Here is a 16,261-nt window from a genome sequence, read left to right on the forward strand (position 1 = left end):
ACCATCTGTCCTCATCCCCTTGACACAGTTTAATGAAACTTCACACAAGTGATCAGTAACAACAGTAGTTGTGCATGGGGCATGTTAGGTTCTTTCAACAACAAAAATTGCAGAGTTATGGGACTTTGTTTCTTGTTAACATACTATGTACATACAGTCTGCATATGCAATATTGTGCGCGCCTAATCTTCCGAACCCTTGAACACAATTTAATGAAACTTCACACAAGTGATCAGTACCAACCCTAGTTGTGCATGGTGCATGTTACGTTCCTTTAGATAAATATTCTGCATAGTTATGGGACTTTGTTTTTTGTTACTATACTGTATACATACAGTCTATATACATACAGTCCACATAATTATGCAATTTTGTGTGCGTCAAATTGCAATGTACTGTGTCAGTGCATGCGGGGGGTACATTCATCACCTTTAGTGATAGCTCTAGTTTTAAACAGTTTACTACATCTTTATGCCAAATAAAAAAAAAGTCAGTTTAAAGGTGGGTTTTTTTTTTCAAAATAAAAAGCAGAATGAATTAATGAGACATATTGTAGGGTGGAATTCAATATTTTAAACCAGGCTTTTCAGATTGAAAAAATGGTTATGTAAATATTATTGCAATTATCGGGCTAGTGGCTGGTATCATACTTGTTTTGTCCAGTCATTATGTTAGTTTTGATTGATAGATCAGGGCTCGACACTTATAAACAATGTCCCTTGATCCGGAGGATCCCAAATTCTATGAAGGGAAACCCATTATTCAAAGCTTGGTGTTCCTCCGGGATACCTATTGTCAACAACAGCAATGTAACAGCCACATTACATACCAAGTTACATTAAAAAAAATCTTAATTCTAACAGAATATTCAACCGAAAAAAATATGAAACCAATGTTGTTTTTATCTCGCAATAATTGCTAAATCTTAAGTGGTATTAATTTCTTTTCTTGCTTCAATTTAAATTTAGCAAAACCTTTATCAGTTTATACAAGCATAATTAGACTGTTGCTGAATTTAATTTGAAACTAGAAAACAGAATGAATATGATTTAAGATTTATTAGTTTTGATTGAGTACATTTTCATCCTTTTAAACTGAAGGGATCCCTTGTATTGGTGAGGGCCACCAAATTCTACAGGTAGGGATCCCTACATATGTAAGGAATCTGTATTCAAAATGATTCATTAGAACGATAATTGCAAACACATGTGAGTTTTCCAAATATTCCTAGTCAGATGAGGAGTACTGCTGTAAGTATTCTAAGCAAATAAATGACAATAAAAGCATTTATTACTTTAGAAGTAAAATGTTTAGAAGCTATATGAAATGGGAAAATATAAAGGGATAATGTTTAACAACACTGTCCCATAGTTGTTAAATTCATTGAGATACAAACAGTTTGTAAATATTTATTTTTTAACAATGTTTATATGTCCGAGTTTCACCCACTATAAAATTATACGTCCGAGTTTTTCCACCCCGATGTCCGTATTAACCATTCCTTTCGTGTCCGTATATTACCCCGGAATTGTTCATTGTTAATTTTTCTTTATACGCAATATTTTGGACCATAACTATAGCCAGTGTGCATTTTAAGGATTTCCTTAGTGTTGTTCCGATTGAACCATACTTCATCAAATGAGGTTTGGGGCTTCCCAAACTTGCAGTGACGTAAGCAGTTTGCGTAGACTGAAATTATCCATATTCCACCGGATTTCCCCTACCATGTAATTGTTAGGTGTTGAATATTCTGCCCATGAATTAAAGCGAAAGTTTTATCAGTACCCTTACAGAAGCAAGCCTCTGTGGCGTACATGCTGCGTATTTGCTGTGTATATGCCGCGAACACAGTAGTACGCCAGAGGAGTACATTTTACATACACCGCATGCCGCGTACATGCCGCGTACTATTTCGACGAGTACACAGCATGTACGCAGGAGGTCACTAGTACACTTCAAGTACGCAGCACAGACTCTGAAAATTTAAGGAGTACACTGCATGTACGCAGGAGGGACTTGTACAAGAAAATAGTACACTGCATGTACACCGCAGATACTTTGAAATTTGTGCAGTACACTTCATATACGCGGGAAAGACTTGTACAATTTCTTTTGGCATTTATACTCAGTTTTTTTTTTATAAGTTAAAGTCTGAAGTAAACTTCATTTACGCGGGAGGGACTTGTTCATTTTCTTTTGGTGTTTATACTTCAAATTTTTTTAGGTAAAAGTCTGAAGTACACTTCATGCAGGAAGGATTTGTACATTTTTTTTTTTTTTGGAAGCAAGAACTTGATTTCCGAGTAACTTTTATCTTAATAGCATAGAATAGTTCAGATTACCGGTATTCTAAACAATGAAAATTTGCCATTTACTATTTGCAATGTTCATTTGTGAAGCTTACATCTTAGTGATTTCTGAGCTGCACCTTGCATGCAGTGTAAAAATATATTCTTTTTCATTTTGAATTAATCCTGGAGCTTTCTAACTTGGATAATTGAAAAGCCTTATTTGAACTTCGTTGCATTACATTTTGTAATACATGAAATAATTACCAAGATAATGCCTCAACAGCGCCCGAATGAGAAGAATTAATAGCTCTCACTGTTATTTGAATACTCTTAAGCAAAACACCATTCTATCATGTTTTATAAAGGCTTTAATGCTCATTATGTTAACTCATTAAGGCCTCACCAGATTAAAAAGTTGTTCATCGGATTTGCCGCTCGTATATTTTCAGAATGTTTTTGGCTAATTGCGCTCGCCCCATTGGAAAAAATCAATCCAAAATTTTTTGGTGCGCTACTTTTTACGGACGTAAAAGTGTATAAATGCTTATATAATTCCAGTCCTAGATTGTTCTCAGATGGATTTTAATCAAAATAAATACATACTACGCACACATAGTCTATAATAAATCATAACACTTATATTTAGTTGCATTAAAGTTGTTTCCCCTTGATGCAGTTACGCCATTTTCTTCAAATGTTTACCAAATTACATGCTACAAACATTGATTTATTTCATTGAAAAGTGGATGAAGAAAAGCATACTAATTTATTTGATAACATCAATCTACATTATTTTGGTAAGGGTAAATACTTATTGATGCATGTCACTTATCTTTTTTCTGTCCAAATGATCAGCATTTGCATACAAAAGTTGGTGGGGTAAGGAATTTACATTATCACAGCAGTTTCGCCACAAGAGTACACAGCATGTATACAGTAGGAGTACACAGCATGTACGCCGCAGGACTCGGGCCAGGAGTACACAGCATGTACGCCGCAGGAGTACACAGCATGTACGCAACAGGAGTACACAGCATGTACGCCGCAGGGGTAGTACACCGCAGGCTCATTTGCATGTGAAAAGTGTATGTGCCGCGTACATGCTGCGTACTATTTCCCGCATACTAAATTCCTCCAGCGTACATCCTGTGTACTATGTAGTCCACAGCATGTACGCAGCAAGTAGTACGCGGCAGAGCTCATTTGCATGTCAAAAGTGTACTACAAACGTACTATCGGTGTATGTGCGGTGTATATCCTGCGTACTATTTAAAGCCGTTGATTTTAGTACACATCATGTACGCATCATATACGCTGTATGTACACAGCAAGAGTACGCAGCAGGCCTTTTTCTTCTGTAAGGGTAGTCGTCTGAACATGAGTTTGTGTATGGGAGTTCAGGCCATTAACCACTCTATCAAATTATCACTATTTGAAAAGCAAATTTTTGTTTTGTTTTTTTTTTCTTTGTAGGAAATTGGAAGAAGCTCAGTTGTATAGTCCCGCTGCAAGAGACAGAGTAAATATCCCTGTAACAGCAACAATTCTGGAAGTTCTTGATGACAGTGCGACAAAAAGTTTGCTAGTTCAAAACAGGTATATATAGATCTGTCAAAGTGTTGTACAACAATTGGCATCTTTGAAGAGACACAAAGGCAGACATTTGAGCCGCACCATGAGAAAACCAACATAGTGGCTTTGCGACCAGCATGGATCCAGACCAGCCTGCGCATCCGCACAGTCTGGTCAGGATCCATGCTGTTCGCTAATGGTTTCTCTAATTGTAATAGGCTTTGAAAGTGAACAGCATGGATCCTGACCAGACTGCGAGGATGCGCAGGCTGGTCTGGATCCATGCTGATCGCAGAGCCACTATGTTGGTTTTCTCATGGTGCGGCTCAATTTTTTTTTTGCAACTAGACCAGGTTCTTAAGGTAGTGGACCTATAATCACACTCGGCAATTTCCTTGTGATTATGTACCGGTATTCTCATTATGCAATTAGATTTTTCTTCAGAAATAAATATAGCTTAATACTCGCATAATTTTCTGTAAAAAAAAAAACAACAGAGAATGACGAAATAACATAGTTTGCTGATTATCATTACAGACAAAACCTTAATTACTAAACTCGCTCCTGAGTGACAAGCACTGTAATATGATCAAATTTTATTCTTCTCAGTAGTGTAAGCTGGGACGTAGTTTGCATTTAACTCCTTCATGGTAGACATTCTAGTATTGTCTGTTGTGGTTAGAAAAATAATCTTATAAATTTAAAGTTTAGTTTTCTTTGCATAGTGTTCATAAAACTTTTTATACGCCCGTTTGAAAACGGAACGTATTATGGGAACGCCCCTGGCGGCCAGGCGGGCAGCGTCCACAGACTTTGTCCGGAGCATATCTTCTTCATGCATGGAGGGATTTTGATGAAACTTGGCACAATTGTTCACCATCATGAGACGGAGTGTCATGCGCAAGAACCAGGTCATTAGGTCTAAGATCAACGTCACACTTAGAGGTCAAAGGTCAAATTCAAGAATGACTTTGTCCGAAGCATGTCTTCTTCATGCTTTGAGGGATTTTGATGTAACTTGGCACAATTTTACACCATCATGAGATGGAGTGTCATGTGCAGGTCCCTTCTTTAGAATTACTTCCCTTTGTTGTTACTATAAATAGCTTATATTGTAACTTTTTCATTACTAGTCGTTGGGAAAAATAGAGACCACTTTTTTGTAGTACAACATGCATGTTACATCCAATTTTGAGGTGTATTTTGACCTATCTCTACCTGGTAAGGTTTTTTGTGGGTACAACATAGATGTTACTTTCAAAATTTAGGTGTATTTTAAGGTACCCTACCTGGTAAGGAGTTTTTTTTGTGGACTTAGAAAAACAAAAGAATTAAAATAATTACTAAGCAACCACAAAATTAAAATTCCATTTGCAGATACAGGTGCTAGTGTAAAGAAATTTGCTGTCAAGGGCGTATATTGTGACATCCTGGCACTCTTGTTGGAGATTGAAAACTAACCGGGAGACATTTTTTCATCTTTTGTTGAGTGCGCAAAGGGTTTTGTCTTCCAGGAAATCTACCCATATCTTTAAAGTTTTTCTGTAAGTGTTACAAAAGTTTAGACATGTGACAGCTTAAAATTTGAGTCAGAGGTTTTAACTGAGATGTTTTTCTTCCAGGTAGAACACAACTATAAGAAGTAATTAAACCTTATGTTTGTTGATTATTAGTGGGTGCACACACACACACACACACACACACAGACATACTTTTCTCTTTCAAAGTTGAAGATACTGGTATGAAACTTGTCCTTTATTGTAGGAAGTTCTCTTGTTGCTTTTAATGTTAGTTTTGTCTCTTTGCAGCTACAGTAGAAAGTTAAAAAAGATACAGCTACTTTACCATCAGTGGCTGGCAATGTATGGTAACGCCATACGTCTTGGAGCCTTCGCGGAGGTTGTTCATGTCATGAGTGTTTTCATGTCTCTCTTCACTTTACTTGTACTGTCACAGATGTGCTACATATTTCTTCCGCGGGGTGATCATACACTTCCTACAAAAGCTACTCCGAAAACAGCTGATAATGAAGATGAGGTTGATGATTCTGGTCCTTTTGATATAAATTTCATGTCCTTATTTATTGGAACGGCTTTTACCACAGTTTGCTGTTGTATATTGGATCTTGGGCTAGAGATTCTCATACGAAGTGTGAAGTCTAGGGAAAAAAGGCCTGGAAAAGCATACTTTGCCACTTGTGGCAGTGAGGTCAAAGATTTTTCTGGGAAAAATAAACTCTATTCAAGTGATGTTGAACATACTACATTTTTTGCTTGTCCATTGTTTCTTAAACAAATTAAAATGAAACAGAATGTAGTTAAAGATGAGACAGTAAGAAAAAATGTAAAACATACAAAAGAAATAAAACATGAGGTAGCATTTTATCTAAAGCAGCTGGTACACTTCCTGCAAGTAGAACATAGAAAGTATATGAAGAAACAAGAGGACATGAAGAAAAGAAAGGCTCAGGAAGCCTTAGAAGAGAAAACAAATTTGGAGAAAGAAAAGTCTGAAAAGTATCAAGAAAAACATGAGAATGAGGATAGCTTGAAAGAATTTGAAACAGAAGAAGAAGAGACAGATTATATTTCAATAGATTTGCCAAAATTTAGTCAAATGAGCTTGACAAAGCTATTTTTTTCGGAGTCATTTTATAGTGAAAAATCTGAGGGCTCTAGGTCATCAAAAAGTGAAGAATTTTGGGGATCTGTCACGTCTCAAAGGCAAAAACCACAAGAAACATACTTAGATATTTTGAAGAGGAAAGTGTTTTCTCGTAATTCTGGACGTAAAATTCCAACAAACAATAGTGTTGAGCGAAATAATAATGCAGTGAGGAGAAGCAAAGTGTTAAATGATGGGAGACATGAAATTGCAAACAGTGATGAATTAGAATCTAATGGAGTAAGAGGTGGAACACATTTGTCACAGACTACTGAAAGGTATGATAGAATTGATCATTCTTCTGCCAAAGAGTCTGAGGACAAGGCTGAAATATTTGATAGAAATTTAAATGCTACTGTTGAAAAGCTTGAAACATTAGATAGAAAAGTTAATGCTTCTATCAAAGAACTTAAAGATACCACTGCAAGATCTGATAGAAACATTTATGTTAATGAGAAGTGTGAAGAAAGAAGATCTGATGATTGTTTAATACAGATTGCCAAAGGTGGTCCTGCTGATACAGAGACAGATGTTTCAGGTAAAAGCTGATATAATATTGGGAAATGCATTTACATGTGCAAAAATGATGTGTCTATTAGCAGAATGTAGATATTGCACAATTGCACACAACCATTGGGGGATGTCCATGTCAGCCTTCGATTTGTTCAAATTTTTGAATATAGGTATGTATGTAAGCTGGTGATCCTAGGTGTTGCAGTTTTACATATGATTTGCTCTCTCTCCAAAGTCAATGCAGATACTACATTAAAACTTTATACAAGATATTGAGGTTAAAAGGGTGTAAAGGTGCATGTCCGATAACTCTCAATTATATGTTGTCAAAGTTAAGCCCCTTTTTGGACTATGGAAATGTAGGTTGATGTTTTGTATTGAAATTACTATCTCTAAACGTAATGCATATACTAGGTTGAAACTTCACACATGTTAGAACTGCAACTGAAGAAAATAGCATCAAGTCCCATTACTCTTACATGAATTTGGACAATATACCTATTCTTAGATAAAAAGAATCCATTATTCTGTCAAGCCTTTGAAGACTCGAGCATGCTGTCAATGAGGCAACTCTTGTTTGAAACTAGTTGCAGTTTCAAAATTTTGTCCCCTTGGCATAAAATCTGAATCATTTAGTCAAATTAATAAAAACCATTATTAACATACTAGAATCACATTTTATCTGGATCCTTCTGAAACTTACTTCTCGTCTAGTTTCACACTAAACACAATTGTTACCTTCCACAGCAAAAACATATATTCAAGGTGAAAAGATCAAGGCCAATTGAGCGAGAGACTTCCGGCCATTATGCTTAGCCCTTTAGTATGGTTTTTTTTTTAGCTCACCTGTCACATAGTGACAAAGTGAGCTTTTGTGATCACCCTTTGTCCGTCGTCAGTCCGTGCGTCTGTCAACAATTTCTTGTCTGCATGATAGAGGTTTCATTTATGATTTTATTTTAACCAAACTTGCACACAACTTGTATCACCATAAGATCTCAGTTACATTCTTGAACTGGCCAGATCCCATTATGGGTTCCTGAGTTATGGCCCCTGAAAGGGCCAAAATTAGCTATTTTGACCTTGTCTGCACAGTAGCAGCTTCATTTATGATTTTATTTTAACCAAACTTGCACAAAACTTGTATCACCATAAGATCTTGGTTCCTTTTTTGAACTGGCCAGATTCCATTATGGGTTCCAGAGTGATGGCCCCCTGAAAGGGCCAAAATTAGCTATTTTGACCTTGTCTGCACAATAGCAGCTTTATTTATGATTTGATTTTTACCAAACTTGCACACAACTTGTATCACCATAAGATCTTGGTTCCTTTCTTGAACTGGCCAGATTCCATTATGGGTTCCAGAGTTATGGCCCCTGAAAGGGCCAGAATTAGCTATTTTGACCTTGTCTACACAATAGCAGCTTCATTTATGATTTTATTTTAACCAAACTTGCACACATCTTGTATCACCATTAGATCTTGGTTCCTTTCTTGAATTGGCGAGATTCCATTATGGGTTCCAGAGTGATGGCCCCTGAAAGGGCCAGAATGAGCTATTTTGATCTTGTCTGCACAGTAGCAGCTTCATTTATAATTTGAATTTAATCAAACTTGCACAAAACTTGTGTCACCATAAGATCTCAGTTCATTTTTTTTTATCTGGCCAGATCCCATTATGGGTTCCAGAGTGATGGCCCCTGAAAGGGCCAAAATTAGCTATTATGACCTTGTCTGCTTCATAAAATATGATTTGATATTCACCAAACTTGCACACAACTTGTATCACCACAAGATCTTGGTCCCTTTGTTGAACTGGCCAGATCCCATAATGGGTCCAGAGTTATGGGCCCTGAAAGGGCCAAAATTAGCTATTTTTACCTTGTCTGCACAATAGCAGCTTCATTTATGATTTGAATTTAATCAAACTTGCACAAAACTTGTGTCACCATAAGATCTCGGTTCATTTTTTTGACCTGGCCAGATCCCATTATGGGTTCCAGAGTTATGGCCCCTTAAAGGTCCAAAATTTGCTATTTTGTCTTTTGCAGCCATATAGACTTCATTTATGGTTTGATTTGATACAAACTTCCAAAATATCTTCAACAACAATAAATCTTGGATTTCATGACGAATCTGTCAGATCCAATCCTAGGTTCCAGAGTTATTTTGTATCTGATTACCTCCCCTGATTGTAATCAAAATGGATTTATATCAGTAAGTACTTATAGGACTTATTTGAAATTTCATTATTGTCATTAGTTGGACTGAGACATTCAGGGTATGGACTGATTTTATGTCAAATTACCTCCCTTTATTTCAAATTAAAATGGGTATATCTCCATAACTAATGAAGATACTGATCTGAAATTTCATTTATGTCAACAGATGGACTTGGACAATCAGTGAAGATACATATTGACTGAATTTATGACAAATTACCTCCCTTTTTTATCTAAATGAAAACACCTTAGTAGCTTCTAATGAGATTGGTTTGAAATGTTATTTATGTCTTCCAGGGTAAGAAATAGTCATATTAGATAACTCTTGATTGAACATTTATCGATAAGAATACTTTACTAATATATTGTTGTATAGGCTTGTACACTGTATCTTCTACTTGCATATACCAGTGCATGATTACCTCCCCTGATTTTAATAAAAATGGATTTATCTCGGTAAATATTTATAGAACTCTTTTGAAATTTCATTATTGTCTTTAGTTGGACTGAGGCAATCAGGGTAGATAGCTATGGACTGATTTTATGTCAAATTACCTCCCTTTGTTTCAAATTAAAATGGGTGTATCTCAGTAACCGATGAAGATACTGATTTGAAATGTCATTTGTGCCATCAGATGGACTTGGACAATCAGGGTAGATAACATAACTTTTGACTGAATTTATGACAAATTACCTCCCTTTATTTTATGTAAACAAATATATATCAGCAGTATCTAATGAGATTGGTTTTAAATGTTATTTAAGTCTTAAGGAATAGTCATGTTAGTACAAAAGTGCAGCATTGGAGCCTAGGACCTTCAAACTTGGTATGGAAATTGGCCCTGACTAGGTCAAAAGGGACTGTTATAAGAAAATGTTTATCCTGATGATATTTAATGTGTATGCCTATGTGCTGTATGTCAAAACTTGATCATATCATTTTGAGCAATGGTACTCAGGTGAGCGATACAGGGCCATCATGGCCCTCTTGTTTTAAATAAGATTACTTCAGATGTTCTTCCTATAATGTTTTAATGTTGAAGTTTTCTATCCTAGTTCACATAGAAGGAAAATTGTCAGAAGTAAGGCACAGCAAAGACCGTAATAGGTACGTGATTAAAGAAATCTTTAATTGCTTCAGTTATTTTAAATACTGAGAAATTGTTTTATTTCATTTTCATGAATTTTTTTTGGCTCTGGTCAGTGCAGCTGTTTCATAGGGACAAGAATTCTTCTAAACATTTAAAAGATACTTGTTTAGTAATTTGGGTTTGTTTTCATGGGTTGTTTTATGTCAGCATTAATCTGAGCCACGCCATGAGAAAACCAATGTAGTGGCTTTGCAAACAGCATGGATCCAGACCAGACTGCGCAGATGCACAGGCTGGTCTGGATCCATGCTAGTCGCAAAGCCACTATGTTGGTTTTCTCATGGTGCGGCTCATTTGTTCCCTGCAAGTAATGATTTCACAGTAAGTGTCAAAAAAGCTGGTACTAGGCCAAGATTTTGATTATATTCTGACTTCGAAAGTAGTCTCAAAATTTGTCTTTAAAAACCCATTAAAACTGATCTTAAGTCAAATGTAAGTGCATGCATTTTATTATGCCCCACTTCGAAGAAGGAGGGGTATATTGTTTTGCAGATGTCGGTCAGTTGGTCGGTAGGTCGGTCGGTCGGTCGGAATGTAGACCAATCCGTTTCCGGATGATAACTCAAGAACACTTGGGCCTAGGATCATGAAAGTTGATAGGGAGGTTGGTCATCACCAGCAGATGACCCCTATTGATTTTGAGGTCTGTATGTCAAAGGTCAAGGTCACAGTGACCCTGAATAGTAAAACAGTTTCCAGATGAAAACTCTAGAACATTTGGGCCTAGGATCATGAAAGTTGATAGGGAGGTTAGTCATGACCAGCAGGTGACCCCTATTGATTTTGAGGTCAGTATGTTAAAGGTCAAGGTCACAGTGACCCTGAACAGTAAAACGGTTTCCGGATGATAACTCAAGAACGCTTAGGCCTAGGGTCACGAAAGTTGATAGGGAAGTTAGTCATGACCAGCAGATGACCCCTATTGATTTTGAAATGAGTACGTCAATGGTCAAGGTCACAGTGACCAGGAACAGTAAAATGGTTTCCAGGCAATAACTCGAGAACGCTTGGGCCTAGTGTCAGGAAAATTGATAATTAGGTTGGCCATGACCAGCAGATGACCCCTATTGATTTAGAGGTCATTAGGTCAAAGGTCAAGGTCACATTGGCCAGGAACAGTTAAACGGTTTCTGATCTTCTTGTCCAAAACCATAGGGCCTAGGGCTTTGATATTTGGTATGTAGCAAAATATAGTGGTCCTCTACCAAGATTGTTCAGATTATTTCCCTGGGGTCAAATATGGCCCCGCCACGGGGGTCACATGGTTTATATAGACTTATATAGGAAAAAACTTTGAAAAACCTCTTGTTGAAAACCACAGGGCATAGGGCTTTGATATTTTGTATATGACATCATCTAGTGGTCCTCTACTAAGATTGTTCAAATTATTCCCCTAGGGAATATGGCTGCGCCCTGGGGGTCACATGGTTTACATAGACTTATATAGGGAAAAACTTTGAAAATCTTCTTGTCCAAACCACAAAGACTATGGCTTTGATATTTTGTATTGTAGTATCATCTAGTGGTTCTCTACCATGTTTGTTTAAATTATCCCTGTAGGGTCAAATATGGCCCTGCCCCAGGGGTCATATTGTTCATGTAGACTTATATAGGGAAAAGCTTAGAATCTTCATGTCCATAACTTAAATCATTCAAATTTGGACCACATGTATAGTTTTGAGTGGCAAGATGAACCTTGACATGAGTTGACCTTGATCTTGACCTAGTGACCTACTTAAGTCTTTCACATTTCTGTAGCTACAGCCTTCAAATTTGGACCACATGCATAGGTTTGTGTACCGAAAAAAACTTTGACCTTGTTATTGACCTTGTGACCTACTTTCACATTTTTGAAGGTACAGGCTTCAAATTTGGACCACATGTATAGTTTTTTGTTCCAAAATAAAATTTGACCTTGATTTTGATCTAGTGACTTACTTTCACATTTCTCAAGCTACAGCCTTCAAATTTGAACCACAAGCATAGTTTTGTTTACTGAAATGAACTTTGATCTTGAGATTGACCTAGTGATCTACTTTCACATTTCTGAAGGTACGAGCTTCAAATTTGGACCACTTGCATAGTTTTGTGTTCCGAAATAAAATTTGACATTGATTTGACCTATTACGTACCTTCTTTCACATTTCTCAAGCTACAGCCTCCAAATTTGAAGCACTTGCATAGTTCTGTCTACCGAAATGAACATTGACCTTGAAATTGATCTAGTGACCTACTGTCACATTTCTCAAGCCACAGCTTTCAAATTTGGACACATTCACATTGTTTTGGTCCGAAATGAAATTTGATCTTGATTTTGACCTTGAGCTAGTCTTGAAATTTGGAACATTCAAAAATGGCTCAGTGGATGGCACCAAGATCACTCTGTAATCTCTTGTTAGGTTAAAGGTCAAGGTCAGATTAAACCAGAATGGTAGAACCTTTGTTTACAGTGAGCATATAATTTCTGTTCCTTGTGCAATTACTGAATGCATCAAGGGGGGCATTTCGTGTTCGACGAGCTCTTGTTTAGATGGCAGTTGTCCTGGAACATTGCTTTGTCCCATAAAGTTCACTCTTTGAGGTATGTGGTACAAGGGAAATAGTTTCGCTTACAGGGAGGAAGTTGTTCTACCTTGTTGTCAAATATTTCATCCATTGGATGCATTTGTAAATAATAAAAAAGATCAAGTTGAATGTTGACCATGTCAAGAATCATTTAACTTATATGCATGTGGTAATTAATAATGAAGATTTTACTCCACAGCAAAGCACTTATTTTGAAGTCTTTGAAAGAGTTTTTTATTTTCATTTTCTTTGATAACCTTGCTGAAACATGCTATAGCTATTTAGTGTAATCCTTATTGTTAACAAGATTTAGTTATGCTTTTATGCTGTATACTGTAGGACTTATACAATTGAAAAAGGTTTCATCAAAACGTGGCAGTCAAATCAGAAGACATGGTGTAGAAGAGTGATAAAAGAACTGTGTGATGTGATAAGATACACAAGGTAAGCTATGTGCTTTACTTTTCTTCTTATGGATGCAGTTGCTTTTTTCAATACATTTCAATCAAACTTTCTCAGTAGTTTTTTTCTTAATTGTTGTCTTTAAATGTTAATATTTTGATGTTGAAACAGTACAGCATATTATTGTGAGATAAAGGTCTGGACTAACAGTTGTATTCTGTATACGGCTGTATGCTAAAACTCTCGACTAAGGTTGGGGGAGGAAGAATGATAGAAATCATCCGTCGCTTTGTTGGTTTTTATACCCCACAAACGAAGTTTTAGAGAGTATATAGGAGTGAGCTTGTAGGTCTGTCGGTCCGTTGGTTTTCATGGTTTCCAGACAATAACTCATGAAAGGCTTGACAGATTTAAATAATTTTTGGTCCATCATTTGACGTCAGTAGGTCAAAGGTCAGGGTCACAATGACCCAGTTTCCGGATGGTATCTTAAGAACGCTTGGGCCAAAGATCATAAATTTTGGTACATAGGTGAATCATCATAAAATCAAGGTCAAGTTCGACTTTGAGGTAGTTGGTCAAAGGTAAAAATCACAATGACCTGGAACAGTTAAACGGTTTCAGGATGAGAATGCTTGTGCCTAGGATCATGAATTTTGGTACACAGGTGTAACATCATAAAATACAGGTCAAGTTCAACTGAGGTCAGTAGGACAAGGGTCAAGGTCACAATGACCCGGAACAGTTTAACGGTTACCAGATGATAACTTGAGAACGCTTGCACCTAGGATCATGAAAGTTGATAGGGAGGTTGTTTATGACCAGCAGATGACCCCTATTAATTTTGAGATCAGTAGGTCAAAGGTCAAGGCCAAGGTGACCCGGAACAGTTAAACCATTTCTTGATGATTATTTGAGAACGCTTGGGCCTAGGATCATGGAAGTGAATAGAAAAGTTGGTCATGACCAGCAGATGACATCTAATGATTTTGATGTCAGTAGGTCAAAGGTCATAGTCACAGTGACCTGGAACAGTTAAACCATTTCCGGATGATAACTTGAGAACGCTTGGGCCTAGGATCATGAAACTTAATAGGGAGGTTGTTCATGACCAGCAGACGACCCCTATTGATTTTGAGCTTTGACTCTGACATTGGCTTACTTCTGTGATAAGGCCATATTGTTGGGGTGTAATTTGTCACTCCTGTGACAGCTCTAGTTTTGTTGGGTTTCAAATCAAACCAGCACAATTTTGTCCATAGGGCTAGCTTATAACCATATAACTTCCATAAGCTATGTGGATGTCCCTTGGCTGAATTTTTTTTTTTTTTTTCGTAGGAAATCTTGCTGTTAACGAAGGATAAATTTTCTCAGGGCTTTTTTCCCCTATAAATCTACCTCCGGTAAAAGGAGGTAATCCCAATGCAAAAAAGTATGCTTTTTTCCCAAATTTGAATTTAAAATTCCCAAATGATTATACCTTTTAGGGTTTTTGCTGTTTTAAGACAGTTTTGCTAATTTATATGTATATTTAGGTAAAATAATACTGTTGAACAATTACTGAAATGCAATTCGCGTAATATTTCACACAAAAAAACACCTTATATAGATTTTGGTAATTTGCAAATTTTCCCAATTAAGACAATTTCCGAGAGTATTTTCCCAATTCCACCGGTGTCGGTGGCATTCCCAAAATGATAAAAAAAAGGCCTTTTTCTGTTACCAGTAAGTAGTCTGTAGCCTACCTTACTTAGTAAAGTCCTACCTTGTTTTTGTGTACTTTCAGAGAGATGTTGTTAAAAGATCAAATCGACTTTTATCTATTAAAGGAAAAATTGCTGAACATCTCACATACTGTCTTCCAGCTGTTGATGGTGGCTTGCTCAGTAAATTGCACTGGGGATCAGTATGGTATGTATTTATTATGGAGATTTATGTACTTGTGAGTGATGTACTTAACCCTTACCATGCTGGACACAATTGGTTCTGCCCGTGGGACCACTGTAGATCTTGATCAGCCTGCTCATCCATGCAGTCCTGATAATGAATTGCACAGATTGTTATTCTTTTTGGTAAACACCCCTTTAAACAGTTAATGGTACTGTACAAATTGGAAGATGGACAAGTTCATTATAGAAATTTTGCAGGGTACGGGTTAAGTTGAGCAAGACCTGGAACTTTTTGTTTTAGAGTGATGGTACTCAGGGGAGCAATATTGGACCACAGTGGCCCTCATGTTTTTCTTGCTTAGAATATATATTACAGAGGTACTGTTTAAATCAAAAACTTTAAATAATGGCATAGTTCAGTCTTCTCTATACTTTCATAAAGCCATTTGTTAATCTTGATTGAGCTGTATGTTCTCTCTTGCTTTAAATTTTTAGACTTACTAAATATGACGGAGATGTTATCACTGTTGTGGCACATGTCAATGGAGATTCTAGTCTACACACTGCACGAAATATTCCACGTCTTACAGCAGAGTGATAATGCTGTCCTTGCAGATCTTGTCTTACAGTCAAACTCCGTCATGGTTGTAGTGCGTCATGCAGTATATCCTATAATGTACATAGTTCAGCATGGTGCCGACAAGATCTTCCTCATGAGGTGAGATTGTAAAGGGATAATGCTGTTCTTATAATCAGTCTGTTATGGTTGAAATGTGTTAGGACATTCGTGTCCGATTATCTAATCCCTCTCTCCCCCACCACACACACACACACACACATACTGGGGGAGACATATTGTTCTTGCCCTGTCCGTTCGAACACTTATTTTCTGATCAATAACTCAAGAACCGTTTGACTTAGAACTTTCAAACTTTTTAGGATGGCAGGGCCTATGGAGTAGACAGCCCGTATTGTTTTTGGGGTCATTCCAT

At 36.9% G+C, this 16,261-nt stretch overlaps 1 protein-coding gene across 1 annotated transcript in view; it reads left to right on the forward strand.

Moving 5' to 3' along the window:
* The window catches only part of LOC123561647 (uncharacterized), a 62,971-nt gene that overhangs the window by 27,182 nt on the left and 19,528 nt on the right, over positions 1 to 16,261 (forward strand). Inside the window, exons 6-11 of the mRNA XM_053516903.1 lie at positions 3,765 to 3,887; positions 5,672 to 7,065; positions 10,319 to 10,370; positions 13,318 to 13,422; positions 15,167 to 15,291; positions 15,765 to 15,987. Of these exons, the coding sequence (XP_053372878.1) occupies positions 3,765 to 3,887; positions 5,672 to 7,065; positions 10,319 to 10,370; positions 13,318 to 13,422; positions 15,167 to 15,291; positions 15,765 to 15,987 (2,022 nt within the window). The remainder of the gene's footprint in view (positions 1 to 3,764; positions 3,888 to 5,671; positions 7,066 to 10,318; positions 10,371 to 13,317; positions 13,423 to 15,166; positions 15,292 to 15,764; positions 15,988 to 16,261) is intronic.

Source organism: Mercenaria mercenaria, chromosome 10 (genome assembly GCF_021730395.1).
Source record: "Mercenaria mercenaria strain notata chromosome 10, MADL_Memer_1, whole genome shotgun sequence".
NCBI lineage: Eukaryota > Metazoa > Mollusca > Bivalvia > Venerida > Veneridae > Mercenaria > Mercenaria mercenaria.